The sequence below is a fragment of the Canis aureus genome, chromosome 15 (assembly GCF_053574225.1).
Source record: "Canis aureus isolate CA01 chromosome 15, VMU_Caureus_v.1.0, whole genome shotgun sequence".
NCBI lineage: Eukaryota > Metazoa > Chordata > Mammalia > Carnivora > Canidae > Canis > Canis aureus.
Genome location: NC_135625.1, coordinates 43,478,654 through 43,503,494, shown reverse-complemented (window position 1 = coordinate 43,503,494; position 24,841 = coordinate 43,478,654). Strand labels below are relative to the sequence as shown.

General features: G+C 42.3%; 1 protein-coding gene and 1 long non-coding RNA gene across 4 annotated transcripts; one reads left to right on the top strand and one right to left on the bottom strand.

Moving 5' to 3' along the window:
* Positions 1-301: 301 nt before the first annotated feature.
* VDAC3 (voltage dependent anion channel 3) lies at positions 302-13,376 on the bottom strand. 3 transcript variants are annotated; one of them, XM_077849376.1, is made up of 9 exons: positions 13,215-13,376; positions 10,745-10,813; positions 10,007-10,056; positions 6,801-6,953; positions 5,930-5,982; positions 3,619-3,846; positions 2,166-2,316; positions 1,277-1,338; positions 302-839 (listed from the first exon to the last, which is right to left on the bottom strand). In XM_077849376.1, the coding sequence occupies exons 2-9, from the start codon at positions 10,809-10,811 to the stop codon at positions 761-763; spliced, it is 843 nt and encodes a 280-aa protein (XP_077705502.1). In that variant the 5' UTR covers positions 10,812-10,813; positions 13,215-13,376; the 3' UTR covers positions 302-760. The 3 variants fall into 3 exon arrangements, with proteins under 3 accessions (XP_077705502.1, XP_077705500.1, XP_077705501.1); XM_077849374.1 differs by having other exon boundaries at positions 1,281-1,338; XM_077849375.1 differs by lacking the exons at positions 10,007-10,056; positions 10,745-10,813; positions 13,215-13,376 and adding an exon at positions 9,040-9,057 and having other exon boundaries at positions 1,281-1,338.
* A 165-nt stretch (positions 13,377-13,541) lies between these two features.
* Positions 13,542-17,738, top strand: LOC144284618 (uncharacterized). The gene is made up of 2 exons (XR_013353080.1): positions 13,542-13,832; positions 16,107-17,738. It is a non-coding gene; the product is annotated as an uncharacterized LOC144284618 (long non-coding RNA).
* Positions 17,739-24,841: the final 7,103 nt, after the last annotated feature.

Sequence of the window (24,841 nt, the reverse complement as noted above, 5' to 3'; positions counted from 1 at the left end):
CCACTTGCACAACTACCCGCATGATCCTGCTCTACCACAGAGCAAGCACCCAGACAAATGTGCTTCTGCCCAGTGGAGCAAAACTCATGGTTTCACTCCACGGCCTGAGAGCAGAAGAGCAGTCAGAATGACAAGAGAGGAAGGGATGGGCACAGGTATTTCTTTCTTTCTTTCTTTTTTTTTTTTTTGGCACAGGTATTTCAGACATACCATTTTAGATCCCATCCATCACCTACGAGAATATTTTTCAAAACAAAACCTATCATGCCAAGTGTAAGAAAACCACCACTAGCAAATCAGATAAGCGATTATGTTCCAAATGTGATGGGTTTATTTTATTTTCCTCTGATGCAAAACCAAAGATTTCCACTACAGCACAGAGACCAATATACTATTAAAAGGTCATGAAAAAGTGGTGTGGGACATGCAGGACGTGATGTACAAACTGGAGGGTTGGGTCATTTCCTTTGTAACGTGACACTACATTGTCGCTGAGGAACACATTTAAAATAACACTGCGGAACTCAACTGAAATGTGGCACAAACATGACAACTTCCAGGCATGCCTTCAAGTACTTCCCTCAGGATGCACTTGCGATCTCTAGACTTCATTGTGGGGAGGATTACAATTCTTTGGAAGAATAAAAAGTTCACACTTTTGAAATTTCACAGAAGAATTTTAAGGCCAAAACATAGTGGGTTCTCTTCACCTCCGGGGACAAATCGGATGCTTTACTCAAAACCACATTAAGCTTCTAGTTCAAATCCCAACCCAACCTTGTGACCTCCTGCATTGAAGTTCTTTCCGTCGATTAAAGCTGATAGGGTCAGTTTGACTCCTAGGAAGAAGAAGACACCACAATCTTACTCATAACAAGTATTACAATCAGATCTTCGTTTTCAAGAAACAATGGATAGAGTCAAGGGCATGGATTACAGCTGAGTATAAGAGTTACAAGCGTTCAGGTACGACTAAGTCAACACAGGGTTATCTAGAATCATCTGATCTGCAATGAGCAAAGCATAATCACAGCAAACTTCCATTTGGAGTTCAGGGTTAAGAATAATGAGTGACCAAATAAACTTACTAGCCAGAGTGACCAAATTATAGTTAGAAACCTATAAATACTTTTTAAGCAAAAGCACCTGATCTGCTTTGCTTTAACCAACTGTGAATGGTCTGAATCGACCTGCTGTTGACTGTAGGTTTTATAGGTTTATTTTCAGTATTCCTCCATCACCTCCTACCCATGCCCATTGTTATTAATTCCTTTACTCACCTGGTCGAAGAGTCTGAGTATAACCCAGTCCAATCAGGCTGGCATTGTTTACTTTAGCCTAAGATTAGGAGAGGAAATAGAAATAGTTAGAAAAAAATCAATTTCATAATATGTAAGTTCAGTACAACCACTATTTCATGCATCAGCTTTCCAAAACTAAAGCAACTGCAGGCCAATCTAGAACTACCAAAACTGCAAATTTAATTAACACAAAGGTAAGTCTCTTCAGTTAAGAGGACTGGTACGGATAGCAGAGTACTCAAAAATGCATTCTTAAAGGCCTCAAACAAAGTTTTTAAAATACTGTGCAGCCAAACACCCCTGGTGAACTAAACTCTTTGAGATGCCAGTTTACAACTTCTGACAGTGGTTAGAACATGAATTCTTAGTGAGAGAAGATCTGGATTCAAATTTTGACACTGCCACTTATTTTGTGACTTCGGGCAAATTACCTGACCTCTCCAAGTCTCAGTTCCCTCATCCATAAAATGGGCATGAGGATACTACTCACACCACATGGAGTATTTGGGAGGATTAAATGAGATATTACACATTAAGCCCTTAGCACAGTACCTGAAATTTAAGAGCTCAATTAGTGTCATTATTGATAAGAATTACTAATAGCAACAGGAATAGTAATCAAATCCCACGAATTTACAGATAAGCAAATTCTGAGGCCAAAGAGATAAAATGACTCCAGAAGGTCAACAGCCAATTAGAAGAGGAACTAGGACTAGAATTCACATTCTCGGACTTGAGGTATAATACTCTTTTCACTATACAATGACCAGCTCACTAAAGTTAATAAAGAACATGCACACAACAACCAAATCACAACATTCATTTACAACTTAGCTGAAACCCTAAGAGTAGATCCAATCTTACAGATAGAGAAGTTCTACAATCCAGCTTGTATTTAGCAGCGATGCCAAAACGGGTATTGTTACTGCCGGCTGTCCAAGCAAGGTTTATTGATGTTTCAATCTTCTCATTAACCTTCTGGTAGATAGACCCTCCAAATTCAGTGCCATCATTCCTATTTTCATAGTATAAGAAAAAGTCATAAATATCTAGTTTGTGCAATTCTTATGATATGGAAACCAAATTCTAAGACTGTCTAGACAAGGATCTTATTTTGCAACTACCTATTTCAACAAACTTCTAGTATAAATGACTACCAAACAAGGAATTACATCCAGTTATGTAATTTATTAGTAGCTAATTAAAATGTAGTTAACATGTGATTCATGTACTCAGCTCTTCCATAATGTAAATCTCTTAGACATAATTATGCACAAAGGGCATCAATGGTATGCCTCAGGTAAATATGATCTATACGTCTTTGAGATGCTCAGAGAATTTAGAAACTTAGAAGTAAAGATAAATATTCTGCAAAACAAAAAAACCCAGCAGCACAAGTACAGGAATAAATCCAATTCTGGATTTCATTTTAAACAACCCTAGAGTCAGAAAGCACTACCCCACAATACCTAGGGTGTCCTGCTCTAGAGAAGTGCCTACATTATTGCTTAAAAGCATCCCAGAACTTAGTCCTTGAATTTTCATGGTTTTCCTGATCATTCTGTTTCATTAATTTTAATGCCACTGTCTATACCACTGCTTGACTTTATTTCACACATCATAGTGAACTGGAATAGCTAGTGAAGAGCAATCTCTAACACTTCAAAAACACGTAGTTCACCCTGTGCTTTTTCTTCCTGGTATAGTAACAGTGCCCAGTAGGTCAAGACATAAAATACAATTTAACAGTTCAAATACAGTTAACCAATAGAATGCAGCCTACAGAACTGAATCCAGGATTGCTTTGAGGACTTTTGCTTCTTCTGAATGCAACATGGGTGGTTAGGTTTCAACCAAGGGTACCTGAAAACCTCCACAGAATTACTGGGGATGTTCAGATCAATTAGGTGGTTGATCCTCATGATCCAGACCTGCTTCCAGATACTGCCAAACTGACTAAGGCACCAGAGGAAGCAGAAATATCTTCAAAGGATCCCTTTTATCAGGAAGTAACCTATGCCCAGGCTCTCTCCCTCCCAGCGGTTCTTGTACAGATTCTAGATCTTCCTAAAGTTTGGGGTACAGGCTGAGAGGCCAGTAACTACCAGTAGCACAGTACAATGCCCCAAGTACACTAACCTCTGGCAATGTTTTGCTAACTAGGAAAATAGTACAGTGAGGCTGGATGTCCACCAAAACATATTAAATGCAAGTACCATCATTTCTAACCTGCTAATAGCTACCAACATGCTAACAGCTACCATCTTTTTGGGCGACTGCACTAGTACTAAAGGAGGAATGAATTATAAACACTCACACATGAGTGTGCAGCTGGAAGTCTGCAGCCTTGTAACCCAGGGCGAAATTATTCTGTGACAGTTTGGATTTGGCTGTGTCAAAACTCATCTGATAGCCAGCAAGCCAACCTTCAAAGGCTAACACAGCCCAGCCATAGATGGTTGGTCCAGAAAAATCTATATCAACATTACTGCCAACACTGAAACAATCTCGTTTATAGGAAGCCTTCAATTTTCCACTCTTCTTTCTGTAAGAAATAAAACAACACAATGAAAACAACATGAGTTTCTACTACTGCCCAGAAATCTCTTAAGTTAAGATTCCCTCTCTCCCAATGTGAATATTATTTTGGTAGATGGCATACATAAAGTTTCAAACGACAGCTCTACACATATAACATTATTAGGATTAGAAATGCATATACTGGGGCCTGCGTAGTTCGGTCAGTTAAGCGTCTGCCATCAGCTCAGGTCATGATCCTGGAGTCCTGAGACCAAGCCTCATGTTGGGCTCCCTGCTCAGTGGGGAGTCTGCTTCTCCCTCTCTCCCGGGCCCTCCCCCACTGCTGGTGCTCTGTCTCATGCTCTCCCTTATAAAGAAAATCTAAAAAAAAAAAAAAAAATGCATATACTATTTTTTGCCTATTCTTCACTATAGTTCAAATGACAGGATATTTCATGATTAATATCATGAAGGCATGGGATCCCTGGGTGGCGCAGCGGTTTGGCGCCTGCCTTTGGCCCAGGGCACGATCCTGGAGACCAGGGATCGAGTCCCACGTCGGGCTCCCGGTGCATGGAGCCTGCTTCTCCCTCTGCCTGTGTCTCTGCCTCTCTCTCTCTCTCTATGTCTATCATAAATAAATAAATATTAAAAAAAAAAAATATCATGAAGGCATGACAAAAGTATAAAAAGGAGTGTACTTCAGTGCCAAATTAATAATCTGAATATGTACGTATTCATGAGAACCCAAAAAATTTTTAAAGATTTTATTTATTTATTCATGAGAGACATAGTGAGAGAGGCAGAGACATAGGCAGAGGGAGAAGCAGGCTCCCTGTGGGGAGCCCAATACAGGACTCAATCCCAGGACCCTGGGATCACAACCTGAGCCAAAGTCAGATTCTCAACCACTGAGTCACTCAAATATCCCCCAAATTTCTTTAAATGTTTTTAAATGCCCAAATGCTACAAAACGTTAACACCTGACACACTGCACACTTCTAAGTTATTAATCTATCATGAAGAGAAGAGTATTTTTTTTAAAGGATACAGTCCTTTAGTAAACATATTTATTTTCTTTAGGGTGTTTTCTCCCTGGACATTAGATGAATGGAAGACAAGTGTACACTTTTCAAGGACAATACTGAGAACATGAAATTGGTTCTTAATAATCCTTGTCCTATTTAATTAGGGTTCTTCTGAAAATATTTGTCTGGAAGAAAACTAAGTGTGTGGCAAGAATGACATACACAGCAAAGAAAAATTCCACTTTGCCTTTTTCTAGCACTGCCCGTGTGAGGCAGATAAGAAACAACATGATCTCCATTTTTTAGATGAAGAAACTGAAGCAGAGAGGTTGGGGGATTTTTAAAAGCTAAGAAAACACATCAGTAGCAGAACTACTGCTTATAGTGTTCCACAGTCAAGAGATTACACTGTTTTCTTATGAAATTAACTTCTCAGCAAAATACCACAACCATGTAAGAACAGTTTAAGAATAAGAAATACCTAGTCTCGGGACCCCTGGCTGGCTTGGAGTGTGTGACTCTTGGTCTCAGGGTTGTGAGTTCGAACACCACGATGGATATAGAGATTACTTAAAAATAAAATCTTAGGAAAAGAAAAAGAAATATCTAGTCTCAAACCTTTCTAGCTCCTAAACTTTTCCTCTTACATGCCTCTTTGGACTAGCTTTTTTTTTTTTTTTTTAAGATTTTATTTATTTATTCATAAAAAACAGAGAGAGAGGCAGAGACACAGGCAGAGGAAGAAGCAGTCTCCACACAGGGAGCCCGACATGGGACTTGATCCCAGGTCTCCAGAATCACACCCTGGGCTAAAGGTGGCACTAAACCGCTGAGCCACCCGGGCTGTCCATGGACTAGCTTCATATTTTTGTTCATCTGTTCAATTTTCAAATCAAAAGTTTAACCTGCTTCAAGGAGTCCTCCTTTCTCTTTACTACATATACAAGATCTCCGGTATTCCTAACAGCAACCTCCTAAGTTCTCCCTGCACCTAAATTTTTATTTGCAATTCCCTAGTCTAAAGCTCTCTATCCCTACAAGCAACAAAAACATTTCAGAAAATGGGGTTTGGATAATTACCCTGTGTTCGGTACAAATATGGTATCAAGAGTCAGTTTCAACCCTTCAGCCAACTGAAAAACAAAGATTTAAAATAAACAGTTAGTAATTTTCTATTTTTTTGACCCAAAAACCAATTCTAAAGTTTTTTCTAACTGCCTAACAACAACAACAAAAGAAAGGGGAGTCATTAAAGAAAGCCAAATATTAAGTTACTTACTAAATTACATCTTTATCCTCCCTTATCCCAGGTTTCATCAGACTCTCTCACCAAAAACCAGGTTTAAATGTGTAGGTGAAATTCTATCACAGCCAATAATATTAATTACAGTAAAAAAACAATAAAATTCCAATACAACCAAGTAATCTTGATATTCTCTTGAAATTACTGTAATGAGATACCCTGACATTTAACAAGCCAACCGAAAGAATTTACTCAGCTACACATATATGTTATCTATCTATGGTAATGTGCATGTAGACATGCCTCAAAAAAACAGTGCCCTGTACATAGCAGATACTTCACAAATACCTGCTGATCATTTTTCCCTTTGAAGACATTATAGAATTTAGAAACATTTTTCTATGGAGCCAGTTTTGCAACGATTACAAACTAAAATCAAACTACCTCACTGTAAACAGCTTGGTTTACCTAGGAAAGGCTCAGTTCACAAGCAGAACTGGTCAGAACAAAGATATAAGGTGATAATCATGGACTCATAAAGCTTTACTTTCTAGAAATGTAAGACATATCAAGAAGGCCACATGCAGAGAAAAACTATGGCTACTATAGAGGTTCTAAGATCTCATTCACATTGTAGTTGGGGTTTACAGATAATTTTATCTGCAAGATAAATTTAACCCACACATAACTTCTAATCCTTTCTCTTACCTTATTCTCCAAAGAGATTTCTGTTCCAAGAGTATTGTCTGTGTTCCATTTCTGGGTGAAAGTAAGTCCATAGTTACAGACCTTATATTTGGTCTCTAGGTTGCCTGACGCTTTCCCTGTATCAGTGTAAGCATGACCAGAAGTAGAAAATTCCTGATAAGCAAGAAAAATATTGACTTTAAAATCACCTCATCAAACAGAAAATACTCATTTCAGAAAGTAATGTTCAATGCATCAGAAACCAATACAGTTTACTTTTTACCACAACCTATTTCCTGCTTTCTTATTTCTAAAGTTTAACCAGTTTCAAATCTTTCCATTATTCCATCTCTCTCATTGATACTTCTGGTTCCGTGTACTCTCTTACTAAAATGGGAATCTTAAATTCTCTCCTTTAAAAGAGAAATATCTTTACTTAAAATAAATGCCTGTACTAAAAACACAAAAATATTGAATCTTAAACATTTTACTTTCATGACCTGAAAAAGATTATTCATTCTCTATCATATCTTTCAAACTATTAGTTAATTTTAAGATCTTTAAAATCCCCAAACACTAGAAAGGACTACGTTACCCTCTTTTTTTTTTTTTTTTTTTTTAAAGATTTTATTTATTTGAAGCGGGGGGAGAGAGGGAAAGAAGCAGACTCCTTGGTGAGCAGGTGCCCAATGTGGGGCTCAATCCCAGAACTCAGGGATCATGACCTGAGTCTAAGGCAGACACTTAACCAATTAAGTCACCCAGCCCTATCCTCTTTTAATAAAACTTCAGTGCATCAAAAAAATTTTTTTATTTTTATTGTGGTAAAATACACCTAACAAAATTTACAATTTTTAAGTGTGCAGTTCAACTGCACTAAGTACAGTTACACTGTCATGAAAACTTTATTGCTTTAGTCCACAAAACTGTCTGTAGAACTTTAGGTATACACAATATTTGGAACTATGTACCCATTTTTCACAACAAAATGGAATGTTATACTTGCCCCTTTCTCCCTTCTCCCCATCTACCTTTTAAAGTGCTTTCTATCAAATAGTTACTATGAACACCTTAAAATATATCCTTCTTAGGTAGGTGTCCCTTCAGTCATATGACAATGAGCAATAGGAAACAGATCTCCCTCTAAAAGGAAGCAAACAGTCAACACCTGTCACTGACAATCTATGAACTGTCAAGGAAAAAACCTTCTGATTGGCCCCGTTTTTAGGGAACATTTCTAGAACACTGCCAACAGTCATTAAGTGCTGCCAGGCCTAAGCAATTCTGTTTCACTGCCCGCAATATGAACCCTCCCTTTACCAAACAGCCTGCTCCCTACCTCTAGTTCTACAGGCTGATGAAACAACTGGGAAACTATGATCTGTTTATCAACACCATGCAAGAAGTTTTCCAAGAGAGTATCATGCTGCACATTTTAGGGCAAGGCCTCAGTACAAAATGACAGAATGCTAGTCGTGTTTAACAGTCCACACAATTATTTAATGAGAGCATCGCTTTCTTTTAGTAGATCAAACTATCCAGTGTTTTATTTTTTACATATACCTCTCATAAACTTGGAAGTATAACATAGATAAACCTCAATTTTAGTGTCAGGAAAATTTCACACACAAAATTAAGGTAAAAGTGTATTTAGTCTACACTTTTTCCTTGTTACCATCATTTCTTACTTTGAAGCTCTTCCAAAAGTCTAAAATACCAGAGGTATAAAGCTAAAAGAAAAGCCCAGAATATTCTCTAAGTTAAAAAATCAGGGATGCCTGGGTGGCTCAGCAGTTTAGCACCTGCCTTCAGCCCAGGGTGTGATCCTGGAGTCCCAGGATCGAGTCCCACACTGGGCTCCCTGCATGGAGTTTGCTTCTCCCCCTGCCTATGTCTCTGCCTCTCTCTCTGTGTGTGTGTGTGTGTGTGTCTCTCATGAATAAATAAATAAAATCTTCAAAAAATAAAATAATAAAAAATTAGAACTAGCTCACAATTGCTTCAGTTTTTCTCTAATTTCATCATTAGATCAAATAGTGCAAAATACATTTATAACATGCATATAACATCTACAGCTTTACAATGAATGCTAGTAAGCAACAAAACCACCATAAATATGTTAAATAGATGGCATATGGTAAAAATATTAAGTGCAATCTAAGAACTGCTTGGAGCAATATATGAAATTTATCCTAAGTTAATACCAGAGACCAAAAGCAGCCATAAAAAGACGCACACAAATATGCTCTGTTTTTCTTACCATCTGAATGAATAGCCCCACACCACAGCAGCATGGAAGGGAGATAAAATTTTAGTCGATTTTTGCAACACAAACCTAACTTGAACAAATTCTGAAACCCTACTGAAAGTTAGTATAATTTTTCTATTTTAACAGAACATATAACAATATGCCCACCCTAGTAGGTAGCTGCATATATGTTTATTTACCATTAGAAAACCCAGGGAAAAATGATAGTGACAAACCAGGATTACGTGGCATATGAAACAAAGACAAAGTATCATACGAATTCCACATTCCTTTAGACCTTCTAATTAAATTATTATATCTGGAAATAAAATTTGCATTGGTTTGGATAGGTAGATACCAAAAAGATATGCTCCCAATGAGTAGAAATAAGAGAATAAGGTGAATGTAAAGTTACTCTATCTGCCAGATTTAGTGAATAAAAGTCCTGATTAATGACACTTTCAAAATATGCTTATATCCTTTACTATATTAACTTTCAATAAAAAAAGACATTATGAACATCAATAAAAACTTTAGATTAATCTTTTACATGTATTTTTATTTCTACATTTGTTTTGATCAATGCTGAAGGGATAGAGACTAAAATTAATTTGTTTTTTGTAAGGGCAATAAAACTTACATGAACCCATTATAACAGAACTAAAGTTTTTAGTACCCATATATGTATTCATGAAAGCATAAAGATATATACTGGTCAAAAATATATGTGTATTTTATATATCCTGAGAGTAAGACTCAGTATATTCTTTTATGAAAGACACAAGGTTCTCCACCAAAATTTAACTGCATTGTCTAGGGCTAACAGGAAGAGGCTCACTGAAATCTAAGAGTATGACAAAGCTAGGGAAGATAGCATAGTGCCAAATGTACGCTGACTCACATAACTAGACAAAACAATTTTAACAGGTTCCTTTAAGTTAATTATGCTACATCTCTTAAAAATATATTGGGTACTCACCACTCCACTACAAGACTTGGTTCTCAGGTCTATTTTGACCATGCCGAATCCTAGATAAAAATAAAAACAATGCACAAAATGTGACATTCACTCCAGTTTTTCCAACTTAGAGATTATGAAAGCAGTCCACACTATCTTCCATATGGAAATTACAGAGTATCCTGATTAGGTAAGAGTTCCACTAAAAACTGAATTATAATGAAATAAATATAATTTTTAAGCTCTCAAAGAACAAAAATTATCAGAAAACATGCTTATATAACTATAAACTTAAGTAATTATACAGTTAATAAGAAAATTCAAATGTATATAACACAAAAATTAAAATTTAAAAACTAAAAAATGACCATTCGGGATCAAGAATATGTTACTCCAAAGAAGTCAAAAGTTGTGTCTCATGAAAACACTGTCATTATTTGGAGGAGGAAAAAACGTACCACCCACTTTAACTGTCTCTAGGGCTAGCCAGAGGAGACGTAAGTACTACAGATTTATATTGCTTCATCTTAGAGATAACATTAAATATGTATATGTATGTACGTATGTATATAATTGCTTTTAATGCTTGTAAGGCATTCTACCTCTAAAGAGCCAATTCTAATAACCTGTTGACAGTTATCCCCTTAAATCTTGTGAAGTAGATTAACATTAACCTCATTATACTAGCACAGCATCTACATATAGTAAGCATTCAAGACTAACCCTACCCAAATTGGAAATGTACAATAGCATACTTACCATATCCTTTATTGAAGACATCCTTGGCAGCCTTTCCTAGGTCACAGTAAGTCGGTGTGTTACACATCTCTTATAAAGACAAAGGAATAAAAACAGCCATTTAATATTTATTTACCCACAGTCCCAGTATTTAGTTCAGTAAGAAGAGGTAGACAGTTTTCTCTTCCTTTGCATCCTTTATACCCTAATGCAAGCAAAGTTAGGAGAAGGCGTTCTGTTTCTTTACAAAGAACTTTCCAGAACACTGGATAATAAAAGGGTTTTTTTTTTTTTCACGAGATTCAGAGATCATCTTTCTGAATACATTTCAAAGAAAAGAAATTTCTGGGCAGCCTGGGTGGCTCAGGGGTTTAGCACCTACCTTTGGCCCACAGCATGCTCCTGGAGTTCCGGGATCGAGTCCCACATCAGGCTCCCTGCATGGAGCCTGCTTCTCCCTCTGCCTGTGTCTCTGCCTCTCTGTGTCTCTCATGAATAAATAAATAAAATCTTTTAAAAATAAAATAAAATTATATAATCTTACCCATTAACCACACACAGGATAAATTCTACCTGCAGTAATTCTGCTTACCAAAAATTGGTGAATACTCTAAAGTTAAAGCCTTCAAAACCCAAAGGTGCCTTCACTTTTCATTCTTTTTTTTTTTTTTTAAAGATTTTATTTATTTATTTATGAGAGACAGAGAGAGGCAGAGACACAGGCAGAGGGAGAAGCAGGCTCCATGCAGGAAGCCTGATGTGGGACTTGATCCCAGGACTCCAGGATCATGCCCTGCACGGAAGGCAGGTGCTAAACCACTGAGCCACCCAGGGATTCCCCTCACTTTTCATTCTTGCCTACTTGGTATTCACACAGTTTTTCTACTGCTGATACAGTCCTCACATTAAAGTTCTCAGGAGCTCTAACATCATGAATAAACATACCACTCTTCTGCCCTCTTTGTATAATGGGAAACCTCTTCCTGCAGCAGCTTCAATGGCCATGTCTAACCAACTATAGAACCATCTCAAGCAGTCTCATTAGCCAATTAATATACCAGAAAAACCCAGAGCACCAGCTAGCCCATGCAATAACTATGCCTGAACTATCCACACCATCAAACTAGTATCTACTTCTATTTAGCCTGGCTCTTAACCTGGCCTTCTACTAAGTTTCTGCCTATACCATAATATCTGAAACAACACACGCTTATGATGCACTTTTTAACTGTAAACTCATTTAAAATTTGTTCCTTAGTGTAAACCTATCAAATATGACAGACATTATATGTTAAGAGGGCAGCGTATAATATAAAAATATATATAAAGAGAAAAGAGTAGAGGTGAAAGTATAAACGTCGACTCATACCACAATAAAACTGTTCTCAGCCATAGGGTGTCAGAGTTCACTTCCAGGGCCATTATTTTACAATTCAATTCCCTACATTCAAATGATCAATTCTAGACCATTTACACACTGCCAACTGCAATTTGATATTACTGTTTATTATTTCAACCAATGCTGGTATCTGTTGAAATTCTGCCAGAAGTCTCAATGTGGGGAGGTTAATATAAAAATGCAGGAACACTATATTCCAAGAGAAACGTTCAGCCTTTACCGTCTGGGTTTTCATCTGCTGACAAGAGAAAAGATATACTTAAATGTTCAGAAACATCCATCTACTAAGTCTTTTAGCATTCTGCTTTATTTTTCAAAACCACTGCTAGACACTGCCAAAGTGCAGCCGGTTGAGTTTACTACCTGATCTCAATTCTGCCTAGTTCAAGCTTCCTTTCTCAGGCCCACGGTTCTGATGGGTATGATCAAGCAAAAACTAAAGACGACCAGAGACTTCAGGTCACTCGAGAGTAAAGCTATCATCATACATTTCTGTCGGCTCTACAAATGCACTTGTTTGTTGGCATGCAAGACGCCCGAGGTGGCTTCAGATGCGAGGGCGAAGGGGGAGCGTTAATTGGGTTAATACTGCTTGACACAGTTACTAACTTGACAGTCAAGGCCCCCTTTGTCCCTCGCCTCGCCTTTTTCAGGTGCACCTACAGCTTCCTCCCCTCGGCGGCGAGGAGTGCTAGGAGCGCCCCGATACTGGACAATTCCAGAGAGGAAGCTGGGGGCGGGGGGTGGGGTGGGTTTGGGGTTCGAGGGTCCAACTTCCCTCGAAACCAACCTCCTTCTGGCCCGACGCCTAGCAGGACAGTCCAGTGGGGCCTCAGGAAGGGAGCGGCCACGGGCGGGCGCCCCGAGCGCTGCCCCCAGGCCGGCGCCGCGGCTCCATCCCCGGAGGTGCCAGGAGAGCAGGGTCCCGTGTCGTCCGCGCCACCCCCCCTCGGGCCCGCGCCCCGTTACGCTGCTCTCACCCTGCCGAGCCCTCCGTTAGGCCCGCCTCCCGCGGGACCCCCGCTCAGGGGCCGACCGCCACCCACCCCGGCTCGGCGCGGCCCCCGCCGCCCGGCCCCTGCCCCGGCTCACCTCGCCTCCAACCAGAGGGCCTGTCTCCGCTCCGCCAGGGCAACGCTGAAGGTCTTCTTCAAACCAACGCCGTCCGCGCCTGCGCGGCCTCACTGCCCCCGCGGCGCCTGCGCGCCCCTACCCGCCCCCCGCGCACGACGTTTGCGCCGTAGAGACGCGCCGGGGTCGCGCGCCGCGGGTCTCAGTGCGGACAGGAACAGCTGGAGCGAACCCAACTGCCTGGCTCGGAGTGCGCGCGTGCGCGGGACGGCCCAGCCAGCAGGGGGCGGGGGCGGGGGCGGGGGCGGGGGCGGGGGCGGGGGCGGGGGCGGGGGCGGGGGCGGGGCTTGACGTGGGCGGAGAGGCCTACGGACCGCACCATCGTGCCTGGAGGGGTCCTCTCGCGAGAACGCCCGGAGCTTACTAGTTACTGTTGCTATGGGAGGGGCCGCGGGTGAGGCTGGAGGGAGAGGACCCGGGACGCAGCTGATGGATGCTGTGGCGTAGCACGTCAGACCTATTCGTCCCGTTCCGGTGCCCAGCAGATCTTTAAGGGAACTTCGTTCCCGACCCAGACAGTTCAGGAATGTGTCCTTAGGTCATCCCATCTTCAGGATGAGTAAACGTGGGTTCCCAGAGGTGAGTGACGTGCTATTCGGGATCACACAGGTAGCAATAGATTTAGGAGATGGAGCAGAGAAAACTCTTCTTTAGAGGACAATACCAACGAATAAATATAGAAGAAATTATAGAAATATAGATAGATAGATCCACCGATTTCAGGCGAAAATTATCAATAGATGCTAGACATTTGAAGATAGTCATACAGTTCCAAAGTACCAGCCCACAGATTCCTTATTAAGTAGAAGAGTACCTTCCCATCAAAGAGTCATCCTTACCCAAGTGTCAAACTTAACATCACCAGGGATGGTACAGACCCACGTCATGTGCTCCTCTATGTGATGCAGAGGACACAAAGGTCATATTCTTACTAAAGATGCATCTCTATTCATGAGGAAACAATCAGACAAATCCAAATTGATGAACATTTTGTGAAACCACTCCTAGGTCTCTTCTAAAATGTAAGTGTCATGAAAGATTAAGAAAAAGGCTAATGAATTGTTCTAGATTAAAAGAGACAAAGGAAAGTTTTGGCACCACAAAGCAATGTGACCCTAAACTGAACCCTGGGTCAGAAAAACAAGAAACCACTGTTGAGAAACATTATTGGCATAATTGAGGAAATTTGACTTTGTTATATTAGTATTAGTATTGCAACAATGTATGATTTTCTGGTGTTGATAATTGTTTCTTGGTGATGCAGAAATGGCCTTCTTTGTAGGAGAGGTATGCTTAAGTACTTAGGAGTGAAAAAGGATGTATCTGCAACTAACTCTCAAATGGTTAAGGAAAAAAAAGACAAAAACATACCATGTACAAAACACTAACAGTTGGTAAAGATAAATGGTTGTTCGTTACATTATTCCTGAAACTTTCCTGCAAGTTTTAAATTTTTCAAAATAAAAAGTTGGGGAGAAAAAAGCCCCACAGAGTTATTGACGTTCAGTCTACAAGTTGCTTCTTGAATCAATAGGCAGATATCATTATTTGCCTGATGTGTTTAAGGCATTTCAGGCTAATAAGAGATGAGTAAGGTGAATGTTCCCAAAGGACTCATAATGTAGGACTTGGAAAATACCTGCCAAATGAAGCAGAATATGATAAATATCATAAGCAAAGCAGTATAACTTAGTAGGCTAAATAAAATGAGCTTGAGAATCCAAAGAGGCTGAGTTTCTATCCCAGATCTGCCAAGACTTTGGTCTTAGGCAAGCAACTTACCCTCACCATGCCTCAGTCCCTCCCTCTGTGAAATATAAATAAATAGTATCTACTTCAGAGGATTGAGTGGATAGTAAACAAAATAATGTCTCTTTAGCACATAACAATCTACCTGGCATATAGAAAATGTTCATTAGTTAGTAACATGAAAATAAATATGCTCTAAGAGTTTAACAGTTATACAGATATTTTATACACACACACATATATATACATCTATGCATACATACATATATTAGAGCCACACTTCACCCTGTACTTTGGCACAGACCTGACCTTTCTCAAATACAGCAGGCCATTAAAGACTATTATAAAGAGCACTTGAATGGGAATTTGGCAACATTTCTTCCCCCAGTTTCTGTTATTCAAAGATCTTTCTTCTGAAAGGACCTAACAATACCAGTCCTAGGTCATGCAGAGAGACTTTGTCAGGAAGGTGATGAAGGAAAGTGTTAGGAAAACAGCTGCCACCAAAGAAAACCTTCCTTTGCTTCATGTCCCTCTGGCCCTGTCAACTCATCTGGATCCAGGTTCATGCTCAATGTCCATAGCAAGACCCTGACCTTGACCACCTTGAAACTACAGCGAGTTTCCATTCCCCTACTCACACTGGGTTCTAAACCCTTGGGACCTTTTCAATCCAAATGCTAGTAACGTGACATTATTCTATAAAATCTCTAGAAACAGGATTTCAGAGCAGGGAAGGGATTTTAAATTCCTTCATTTGTAAGACATTTGCTAAGTTCTCGCTCTGTGCAGGGCACCATGCTCAGAGCTGATGTCAGAGGAAACAGCCCCATGTGTCAATGCTCTCTGGGTCCGGAGGCCCATGTCACATCAAGAGCAGTTTCCCAGCACAACTCACTTGCTCTAGTCAAGACAGCCTGATAATCTGCCTCAGCTTCCTTATTGATAGAAGAATCTCTGAAGGTTAGTAATAGTTTTACTCTTAGAAATGAAAAACTGAGGGTAGAGGCCCCACTGTGAAGATTTAGTTGCTCAATTATGCTAAATGTAAAAAATATTCTGAAGCCAGCAGTATTATTTCATTCCCTGTTTATTTTTATTAAGGCAAAAGGGATCACTTGTTTATTTTCAAGGACTTCAAAATTCTGATGAGGAGTGAAGATTCCCTAGTTACTGAGCTGCTGAAGGCATCTTTGAAGAGGAGGAGGTGCAAACTTCATCCCTCGGCCTAGTTCAACACAGAGGCTGCAGAGCACAGGAGGACCCAGTGGTGAGAGGGCCTCAGTGAGCCAGGGGAGGAGGCTGAAGGCTGCTCCAAGGAAATGATGTCTCAGAATGGCTCAGGCTTCCAGCACAGAGGGACAGAGTGATCAAAGCCGTCAATACACGAAATTCCATGTCTAGGGGCTCATCTCAGGGAAACAATCATAGATGTGTCCAAAGACGTCTCTTAAACAACTTGAATGATTTAGAATAGCAAAAATGTAAAAACAATCTAAATAATCAACATTTAGAGGATTCATTAAATGAACTATAATACATTCATATTCTGGGTTATGGTACAGCCCGCTGTTCTGATTAATATTTGATGATCTGAGGAAGAGGTTCAGCAAAAAAGAGGAGTAAGCAAAAGTAAAAACAATGTAATCCCAAGTTGTGTTGTAATTTTATTTTAAGAAGAAGTAGTGGAATGATAACCATAAACATCAGTGCTGGGAGGCAGACAGGGAGACTGGCTAGGAGAGGTGCATGTGGAGAGGTGTAGACATTAGTAATGCTAGTTAACTACTGTGAGCTCTGGAGCTGGTAATAGATTAACTATATTGTATATTAAATAAACGCTTATATGTATGTGTGTATATGTAGCTGCATAGAAAGAAATTGAGAGAATTTATAAAAATTTGGTAGTGACTGTCTCTGCTGGGTCAAAGTATATGTGACGTTTTTTCTTTTTTTTTTTTTTTTTTTGTATTTTGCAAAATTTTTTTATTTGGAAATGTGCTTTTCGGCTATAATTAGAATAGCTAAGGTCACTTTCATAAGGTGGAGAAGTATAGAGGTTTATGAGAAGGGGAGTACTGCTCCATGAGGAATTTCCACCAAAAACTGGGAAATGCCTCTGGAATGGAGTACGGGAATTGACAGGGGGCTTTCTGAGCGCGCACATCACTCTTGACCATAAGAGGGCGCAAGGAATCAAAGTAAAAGCAAAGCTAAACCTGCTAGTGTGCACTAGACTTGGGTTGATGATGGTGATGATGAGGGTGATGAACCCTGCACTCTTCTCGCTCCCTAGGGCTTCATCCAAATTCTTCACAAGGATTGAACACAGTTATGAATCCTAGAGGATTGGATGGTGTGTCTGGGAGCTTCCCTATGAAAGTTAGGGACATTTGCCTCAAATGTCAAAAGGTCACCCTTAAATCTTTGCAAGTTGTCTTTATGAGGAAACCAGTTTTGTCAGTGTGCCACATGTAGATTAGGGCCTGGTTGACACAAACTGAAAGTTATTAATAAATAAAAATCTTTAATTAAAAAAAGCACCTGTGTGGCTCATCCAGTTTAGCATCTGCCTTTGGCTCAGGTGTGATCCCAGGATCCTGGGATCGTGTCAGCTTCAGGCTCCCTGGTCAACAGGGAGTCTAGCTTTTCTCTCTGTCCCTCCCCTGCTTGTACTCTCTCTCCCTTTCTCTGTCTCTCTCTCAAATAAATAGAAATCTTAAAAAAAAAAAAAAACCCTGCAAGTTATTTAATCTTAACCACTGTAATCACATTTCCATAAAGGATAATTTAGGGGAAAGGTAACATAATCCTACAGTTGTATGTAACCCAAATATGGCAACTGGCAGTGTTTCCTGTGATTTTATTTCTCAGTGAATATACAGCAACATTTCAAGTGATTTGATGTTTGGACTTAAGGTACCAAATAATGTAGTGTGGTGTAGAGGAAAAATTAAACTTTAGAACCAGAAAACTAATGTTCAAATCCTACATCTCTCTGCAATCCACAAGCCATGTGACTTTGGGTAAATTACTTGACCTCTCTGAACCTCAGTGTCTTCATTTTTAACATGGAGACTGCCAGGAGTAGATCCCCCAAGGCATCTGCCAGGAGTAGACCCTCTCTGAGGGGGTCAAGTAGGACCCCCCAGAGGGCTCCAGCCACAGATGGCTTTCCCCGGCCAAAGTTGTGAGGAGGATTGGACCACCTCCAAGGTTCATCCAGGGTGGGAGCCTGGCCAGACGAGGCTAGATCACAGCCTGTGAATCATATATGTCACGACACCCAGGGAGATGAAGTCACCAGATGAAGACTTCCCCTGGAAGGGTGACTCCAATGGGGAAGGGTACTAGAACTAGGTGGGCCCCCTGGAGAACATCCCAGGGAAATTCAAGGCAAGCAGCTTCTCCCCTCCACTAGGGGATTCCAGAGCCTATGTATGCAGAGCTCATGGGTTGGCATTCCTTCTTTTTCTAGTGTCTCTAAAATATAATTGACGCGTAACATGGTGTACGTTTAGGAGTACAATGTGATGATTTGGTACTCTTATATATAGCAGATGTCTACCACAATAAGGTTAGTTAACATACCCTTTATCTCACATAATTATCATCCTGTTGTTATGGTAGGAACATTAAAGCTCTACTGTCATAGCAACTTCCAAGGACACAGCACAGTATTGTTAGCTATAGTCATGATAGCCACTCATTCTTCACAACATGCTTCTTCGGAATTGGGACTCCAGACAGGTTTGGGGTACCCCATCACCACGGGAGTCACCCCCTACTTTTGAGGGCAAAGAATCAGACCCAGTCTGGTCTGCATCCTAGGGTCTAGATCAAAAGATGGCAGAACCTATTTTGTCCTGGGAAGAGGCTGCAGGCCACCAAAAGGCTGAAAGGGCCTCAAGAAGTCAGTGGTGAACTAGAAACATAAATATTCAGTTAAAAAAAAAAAAAAGAACCCACCAAAATTTTACACATGCTCAGTAGACTACTGCTGGAGAACGCAGTGGCATGCATGAAAGGACATCACCCTCACAGAGCCCGAACAGCCCTGCCACAGCTCGCCCAATATGCCCACGTCCTAGCTCCCCAACTCCTGCGCTGGTCCATGAAAGCCACTGTGACATTTTCCAACTAATATGTATCGAGACATGGTCAGCTCTTTCATTTTTTCTTGCCTTTTCATAGTAGTATCTGTTGTCACCCTGCCCTGCCCCCACCTCATCCCCACCCCCATGTTTTGCACGGCCTGATACGTCTGTGCTGTGGTCTGACTGCCTGTGCTCCAAATTCCTCTGTTGAAATCCTAATGCCTGATGGGATAGTTTTAGGAGGGTTTCGGAGGTGCCGGGTCAAGAGGGTGAAGCCCTCAGGAATGGGATTCCCATCCTTGAATAAGAAAGAGATGGCAGAGAGCTTCCCCTCTCCTTCTGCCACATGAGGAGATGGCCATTTAGGAGGCCAGGAACCAGGCCTGAACCTGGCCATCGGGGCATCCTGATTTTGGACTCCCAGGCTCCAGAACTGGGAGAAATAAACTTCTGTTGTTTCTCAGCACCCCCAGTCTGTGGTATTTTTGTGGTAGCAGGCTGAATGGACTAACACAGGTATGGAATGTGCCCGGGGAACAAGATAGGGTGCACAGCATCTGGGTTGATGAAGTCACACACAACCTCATCTACTTTGTTTAAATAAAAAAGAAGGCAGCGCATATCCTTGAAGAAGGAAGCACGCGGACTCCCTGAGCTGCTCCTGACTAGACACCTGCCACAGGGTCAGAGGAGCTCTGAGGCTGTCGCCGCTGGAAACGGACGTCCCAGTACCATCGTGCAGGGTGGCTCTGGAAGGGGCACTTCCCACAGAAGAGGTCGAACGGTGTCTCCTGGGGCTGAGTGACACGGTGTCCAGGATCCGCAGCGCACTCCCAGAATGCTGGGCTGTAAGATGAGGCCCTAGGCCGAGAGGCCATGCGACCCAGCCAAGGCCACACGGTCAGGGAAGAGCCCAGAAGGCTGTCTCCCGGCCTCACTGCTCCCTTGGGTGCTGCCCCACGCTCAGCTCCCGACATCTGACAGGACCCTCCTCAGCCTTACCTCCTGACCTCCCGGAACCAAACCCTACAGTTTGCAGCAGCTCCGTGATGACACCCTGCAGTCGCCGTCTCCCCTCGACGTGCCCCTCTCATCTTTCATTTTATTGAATGTTTCCTCTGAGATTCTGCCAAAGACCCACTTGTTTCAGCCACTTTGATTTTCTTTTAAAGAAAGCAAAATTTATGGACATCAAACTGGTTTTGACACAGGAGCCATAACAAATAGAAATTTCCATTCCCGAGCGCATATAAATCACAGGCGCTGACAGCCGGCCTTTGACTGCAGCTAGAGCAGCTGTCACCGGGGAGGATGCAGGTGTCGGCCCTCACCCGCCAGCCTGCGGTGCTCCCGGGGAGCGCTGTGAGTCACCTGCCACCGAGCAGAGGGCTGCAGACCCACAGAGCTGAAGCGGGGTCTTGGGCATCGCTGGGGGGCATTTCTTCTGAGCTCGCCTGTGGTGCTCCATCTGGATCGTGTTCCTTTGGCCCAGATGCTCCCTGTGGAAGTGAGAGGACCAGCCTGAGATTTCCAGGGAACCCCTAATCCTTGCCAGGGGCATCAGGACGGCAGCAGCTGGGCCAACCTGCCGAGAGGGTTGCTCCATGGCCTGGCCCTTGGAGCTCCTGGGGTCTGCTTGGCTCCTGGGGCTGCTCAGCGGGGCACATCCGGTGCCTTTGCAAGAACGGGTCCTCCGCACCTGCCTTTGTGAGGTTGGGGCCCTGATGCAGGAGAGAGGAAGGGCCTTTGATGCAGAAACATTTGTAGAGCTGTCCTCTCCCTCGTCGCCTCTCCCGGCCATCCTCCTCCCCTGGCTCATCATCTCTAATCCCCAAATAATTGAGCTGCAGCTTCATGGTCCAGGCTGCCAAAGGGCATCTCATTTCAGTAGCTGGCATCTCAGCGGAGGAATGCCGCAATTATTCATTAGCCAGCAGCCTTGGCAGATTTGAAAATATACCAAAAGCCATTTTCTAGGGAGACTTCACATTCTTTTCTCTTTTTAAAATTTAAATTCATTTAATGAACACATAGTGTATTATTCGTTTCAAAGGTAGAATTCAGTGATTAGTCAGTTGCATAGAACACCCAGTACTCGTTCCATCACATGCCCTCCTTAACACTCACCCCCCCGCCCCGTTACCCCATTCCCCTACCCCCTCCCCTCCAGCGACCCTCAGTTTATTTCCTAGAGTTAAGAGTCTCTTATGGTTTGCCTTCCTCTCTGATTTCATCTCATTTTATTTTTCCCTCCCTTCCCCTCTGCTCCTCTGTTTTGTTTCTTTTTTTTTTTTTTTCCTTTTTTTTTTTTTAAGAGAGAGGCGCAGAGACACAGGCAGAGGGAGAAGCAGGCTCCATGCACCGGGAGCCTGATGTGGGATTCGATCCCGGGTCTCCAGGATCACGCCCTGGGCCAAAGGCAGGCGCCAAACCGCTGCGCCACCCAGGGATCCCCTCTGTTTTGTTTCTTAAATTCCACATGACACTTCACATTCTTACTTTCCTCACAATTGCTCTGGCTTTTTAGGAGACCTAGAAATAGCAGACCTGTTGCCAAAAAGCCCCTAGGTTAAGGGAGATTTTTCCTTGGTGAACTGGATCGAACAAAGATCTACGGAGCACCTGCCATGGAAGGGCCATGTGTGTTATCTGCCAGGTACCGAAGTTTATGTGACAATGAAAAGTTCTGGCCCATAAAATAAGTAAAGACACTCGTTTAGTGTTATGAGCACCAGCCATTGTACCAGGCCCTACACATGTAGTACCATGTACATTGAACATGAACGTACATTGAACGCTCAAAATGTAGTCATTATAGAAGAGATGGTGCCAGCTTCCAGTTGGGGAGGTTGTGGCCTGGAACAGGGAAGTAACTTGCCCAATGCCACAAAGTTACTACATTTATTTGTGCATCCATCTATCACATACTGAGAGCCAGGCTCTCAACGCATGACGTCATCAAGATGAATCAGTGATGGCCCTGCTTCACAGAGTTTATCATCTAGCTGTACAGACAAATAAGAAGACAATTACCATAAAGCTTTGCAAGGGCCATGACAAGTAGGTGGATGCATGGGGGAGATGGGTTTTGTGGGGTCATAGGAGAGGCCAGCCCTGTGATCAAAACAAATTGGCCTGACCCCAAATCCTGTCCTCTCTCAGTGCAGAGGCAGAGAAAACTGCTTTTCCATCCTGTTCCATGCCCTATTTGTAACCCTCCGGGGTCTGGTGTGTGCATCCTCTCCTCCCCTCTGTCTGTGGGAGGCAAGATGGAGGGCATTGCTCATGGAAAGTATCTCAATATTAGATATCCAGCAAAAACTTGATGAGCTGGATAGCTTTTCTCATGGCCAACAGCCACCCTGACTCCCTGACCTGCTTGTCACCCTGAATTCTCTGCTTTAGAGACACCATTGTCCACCCAGGGTGTGAAATTAGAAATGGCAAAGTTCTCTCAGCAACCCCTTCCCACTCACTCTCCACCTTCTACATCAAATGATGCGGGTTCGACTTCAAAATCCCACCCTTTGCACAGTTCTCATTACCACTGTGCCACTGTTTCATATTGGACCACCTCCTCATCACCTGGGTGGTTGCAACTGAGACCTAAGTGATGGCTCAGCACCCCCTTTCACCCTCCACAACCCTTGCTCTACATTGTGGCCAGTACTGCTTTCTTGCTTTCTTTTTTAAAAGATTATTTATTTATTTACTTACTTACTTACTTACTTATTTGAGAGACAGAGCACAGGCAAAGGGAGAAGCAGACTCCCTGTGGAGCAGGGAGCCAGATGCAGGACTCCATCCGAAGACCCCAGGATCATGCCCTCTACCACTGAGCCACCCAGGTGTCCAGAGGTCATGCCATTTTCAAACCTCAATGTCTCTGATTTACATTGCATGTAGAATAAAATCCAGTTTCCTTGGATGGTATATCAGGTGTCTTCATAGTCTAGCCTCAGCTTGTCTCTCCACCACCTGCGCCCGCCACACAGAATCTCTCCCTAGCATTGAAGTGCATCCCCCTGTCCCTCCGCATGCTTCACCCTCTGAGCCTGGGCTGAGACCATTCCCTACTTCTGGACCCAGGAAACGCCACAAAACCCAGCTCAAATACTATCTCCTTTGTAGATGCATTTCTTTATTTCTCCGGAAGGTCTAGATATGCCCTCCTCAGTGAGCCTCCAGCTCTGCATTGATGCCTTTATCTTAGTGCTTGTTATATTATGGAATCATCCCTAGATATTTATGTGTCTTCTGACCAGACACTAGCTCCTCACAGCCAAGGACTGTTTTGTTATTTCCAACATTTAACCATAAGTTCTGCTACATATGAAGTGCTCAGTGCTCGATGAGTGTTTCTGCTGTTACAGGATTTCCCATCAGTCCTTTTGTCTGTGTTAATTGCCAGAGGCCTTTGGTGCCCTGAAACTCTCTCTTCAGTTAGGTAACAGGAAGCAAAGATCCCCAGCAGAGAAGGAACCCTGGGGGTTCTCTCCTTTATCCTTGGTCATAATTGTCCAACTTCAAAAAAAATCCTGTAACACACCTAGTCACCAGGCTTATCATACTATCAAAGAGTGTTTGATGTTTTTCAGTTGAAGCAGAAAAAAAAAAAAAAAAAAGGAGTACTAGCAGAAGTAGTTCCCATGAACCATTTGGGTGGTGGACAAGCAGCCCCAACCCAAGACAGAACCAAGAGAAGGAAGCCTCAGTTCAGGGGCTGCTAAACTAATCAGGAATTAAATGGGAATGCTCCCATTGCATGGAGTGTTGAGATACATTTCAATGTGTTGATGTTCTGGAGTAATACCCAGACTGCCATTATGGCTTAGATACTGCATTTTTAGATTTTGCTGTTTTTGTTGCTAAAGACTTCAATTTTTTTTAATTTTTATTTATTTATGATAGTCACACAGAGAGAGAGAGGCAGAGACATAGGCAGAGGGAGAAGCAGGCTCCATGCCCCGGGAGCCCGACGTGGGATTCGATCCCAGGTCTCCAGGATCGCGCCCTGGGCCAAAGGCAGGCGCTAAACCGCTGCGCCACCCAGGGATCCCAAAGATTTCAATTTTAAGTAATCTCTATACCCAGTGTGGGATTCAAACCCACAACTCCAAGATCAAGAGTCACATGCTCCACCAACTGAGCCAGCCAGGGATCTCTGCATTTTTAGATTTTATGTTCTTATCTATGTAAGTAGTCTACACCCAACATGAGGCTCAACTCATCACCCGAAGATCAAGAGTCGCATGCCCTTCCTTTTTTTTTTTTTTTTTTAAGATTTTATTTATTTATTTATTCATAGAGATGCAGAGAGAGAGAGAAAAAGGCAGAGACACAGGCAGAAGGAGAAGCAGGGTCCATGCAGGGAGCCCGATGTGGGACTCGATCCAGGGTCTCCAGATCATGCCCTGGGCTGCAGGCGGCGCTAAACCGCCGCGCCACCGGGGCTGCCCTTGCATGCCCTTCCAAGCCAGCCAGCTAGACACACTGCCCACCACCGTGTATTTTTATATTTTAAACAGCCCTCTACACCTGAGACACCGGGATGAATCTACACTGAAGACAATGAAAACAAAGAGTCAAAAAAGGGAAATATTCTGACCCAGATCTAGATTGTTCTACTGCAAAAATACTTAGGCAATGATAAGCATGGGTCTAAATGATCTGACTTCTCCAACAGTCTGGCAGACCAAAAAAAAAAAAAAAAAGAGAGAGAGAGAGAGAGAGAGAGACAAA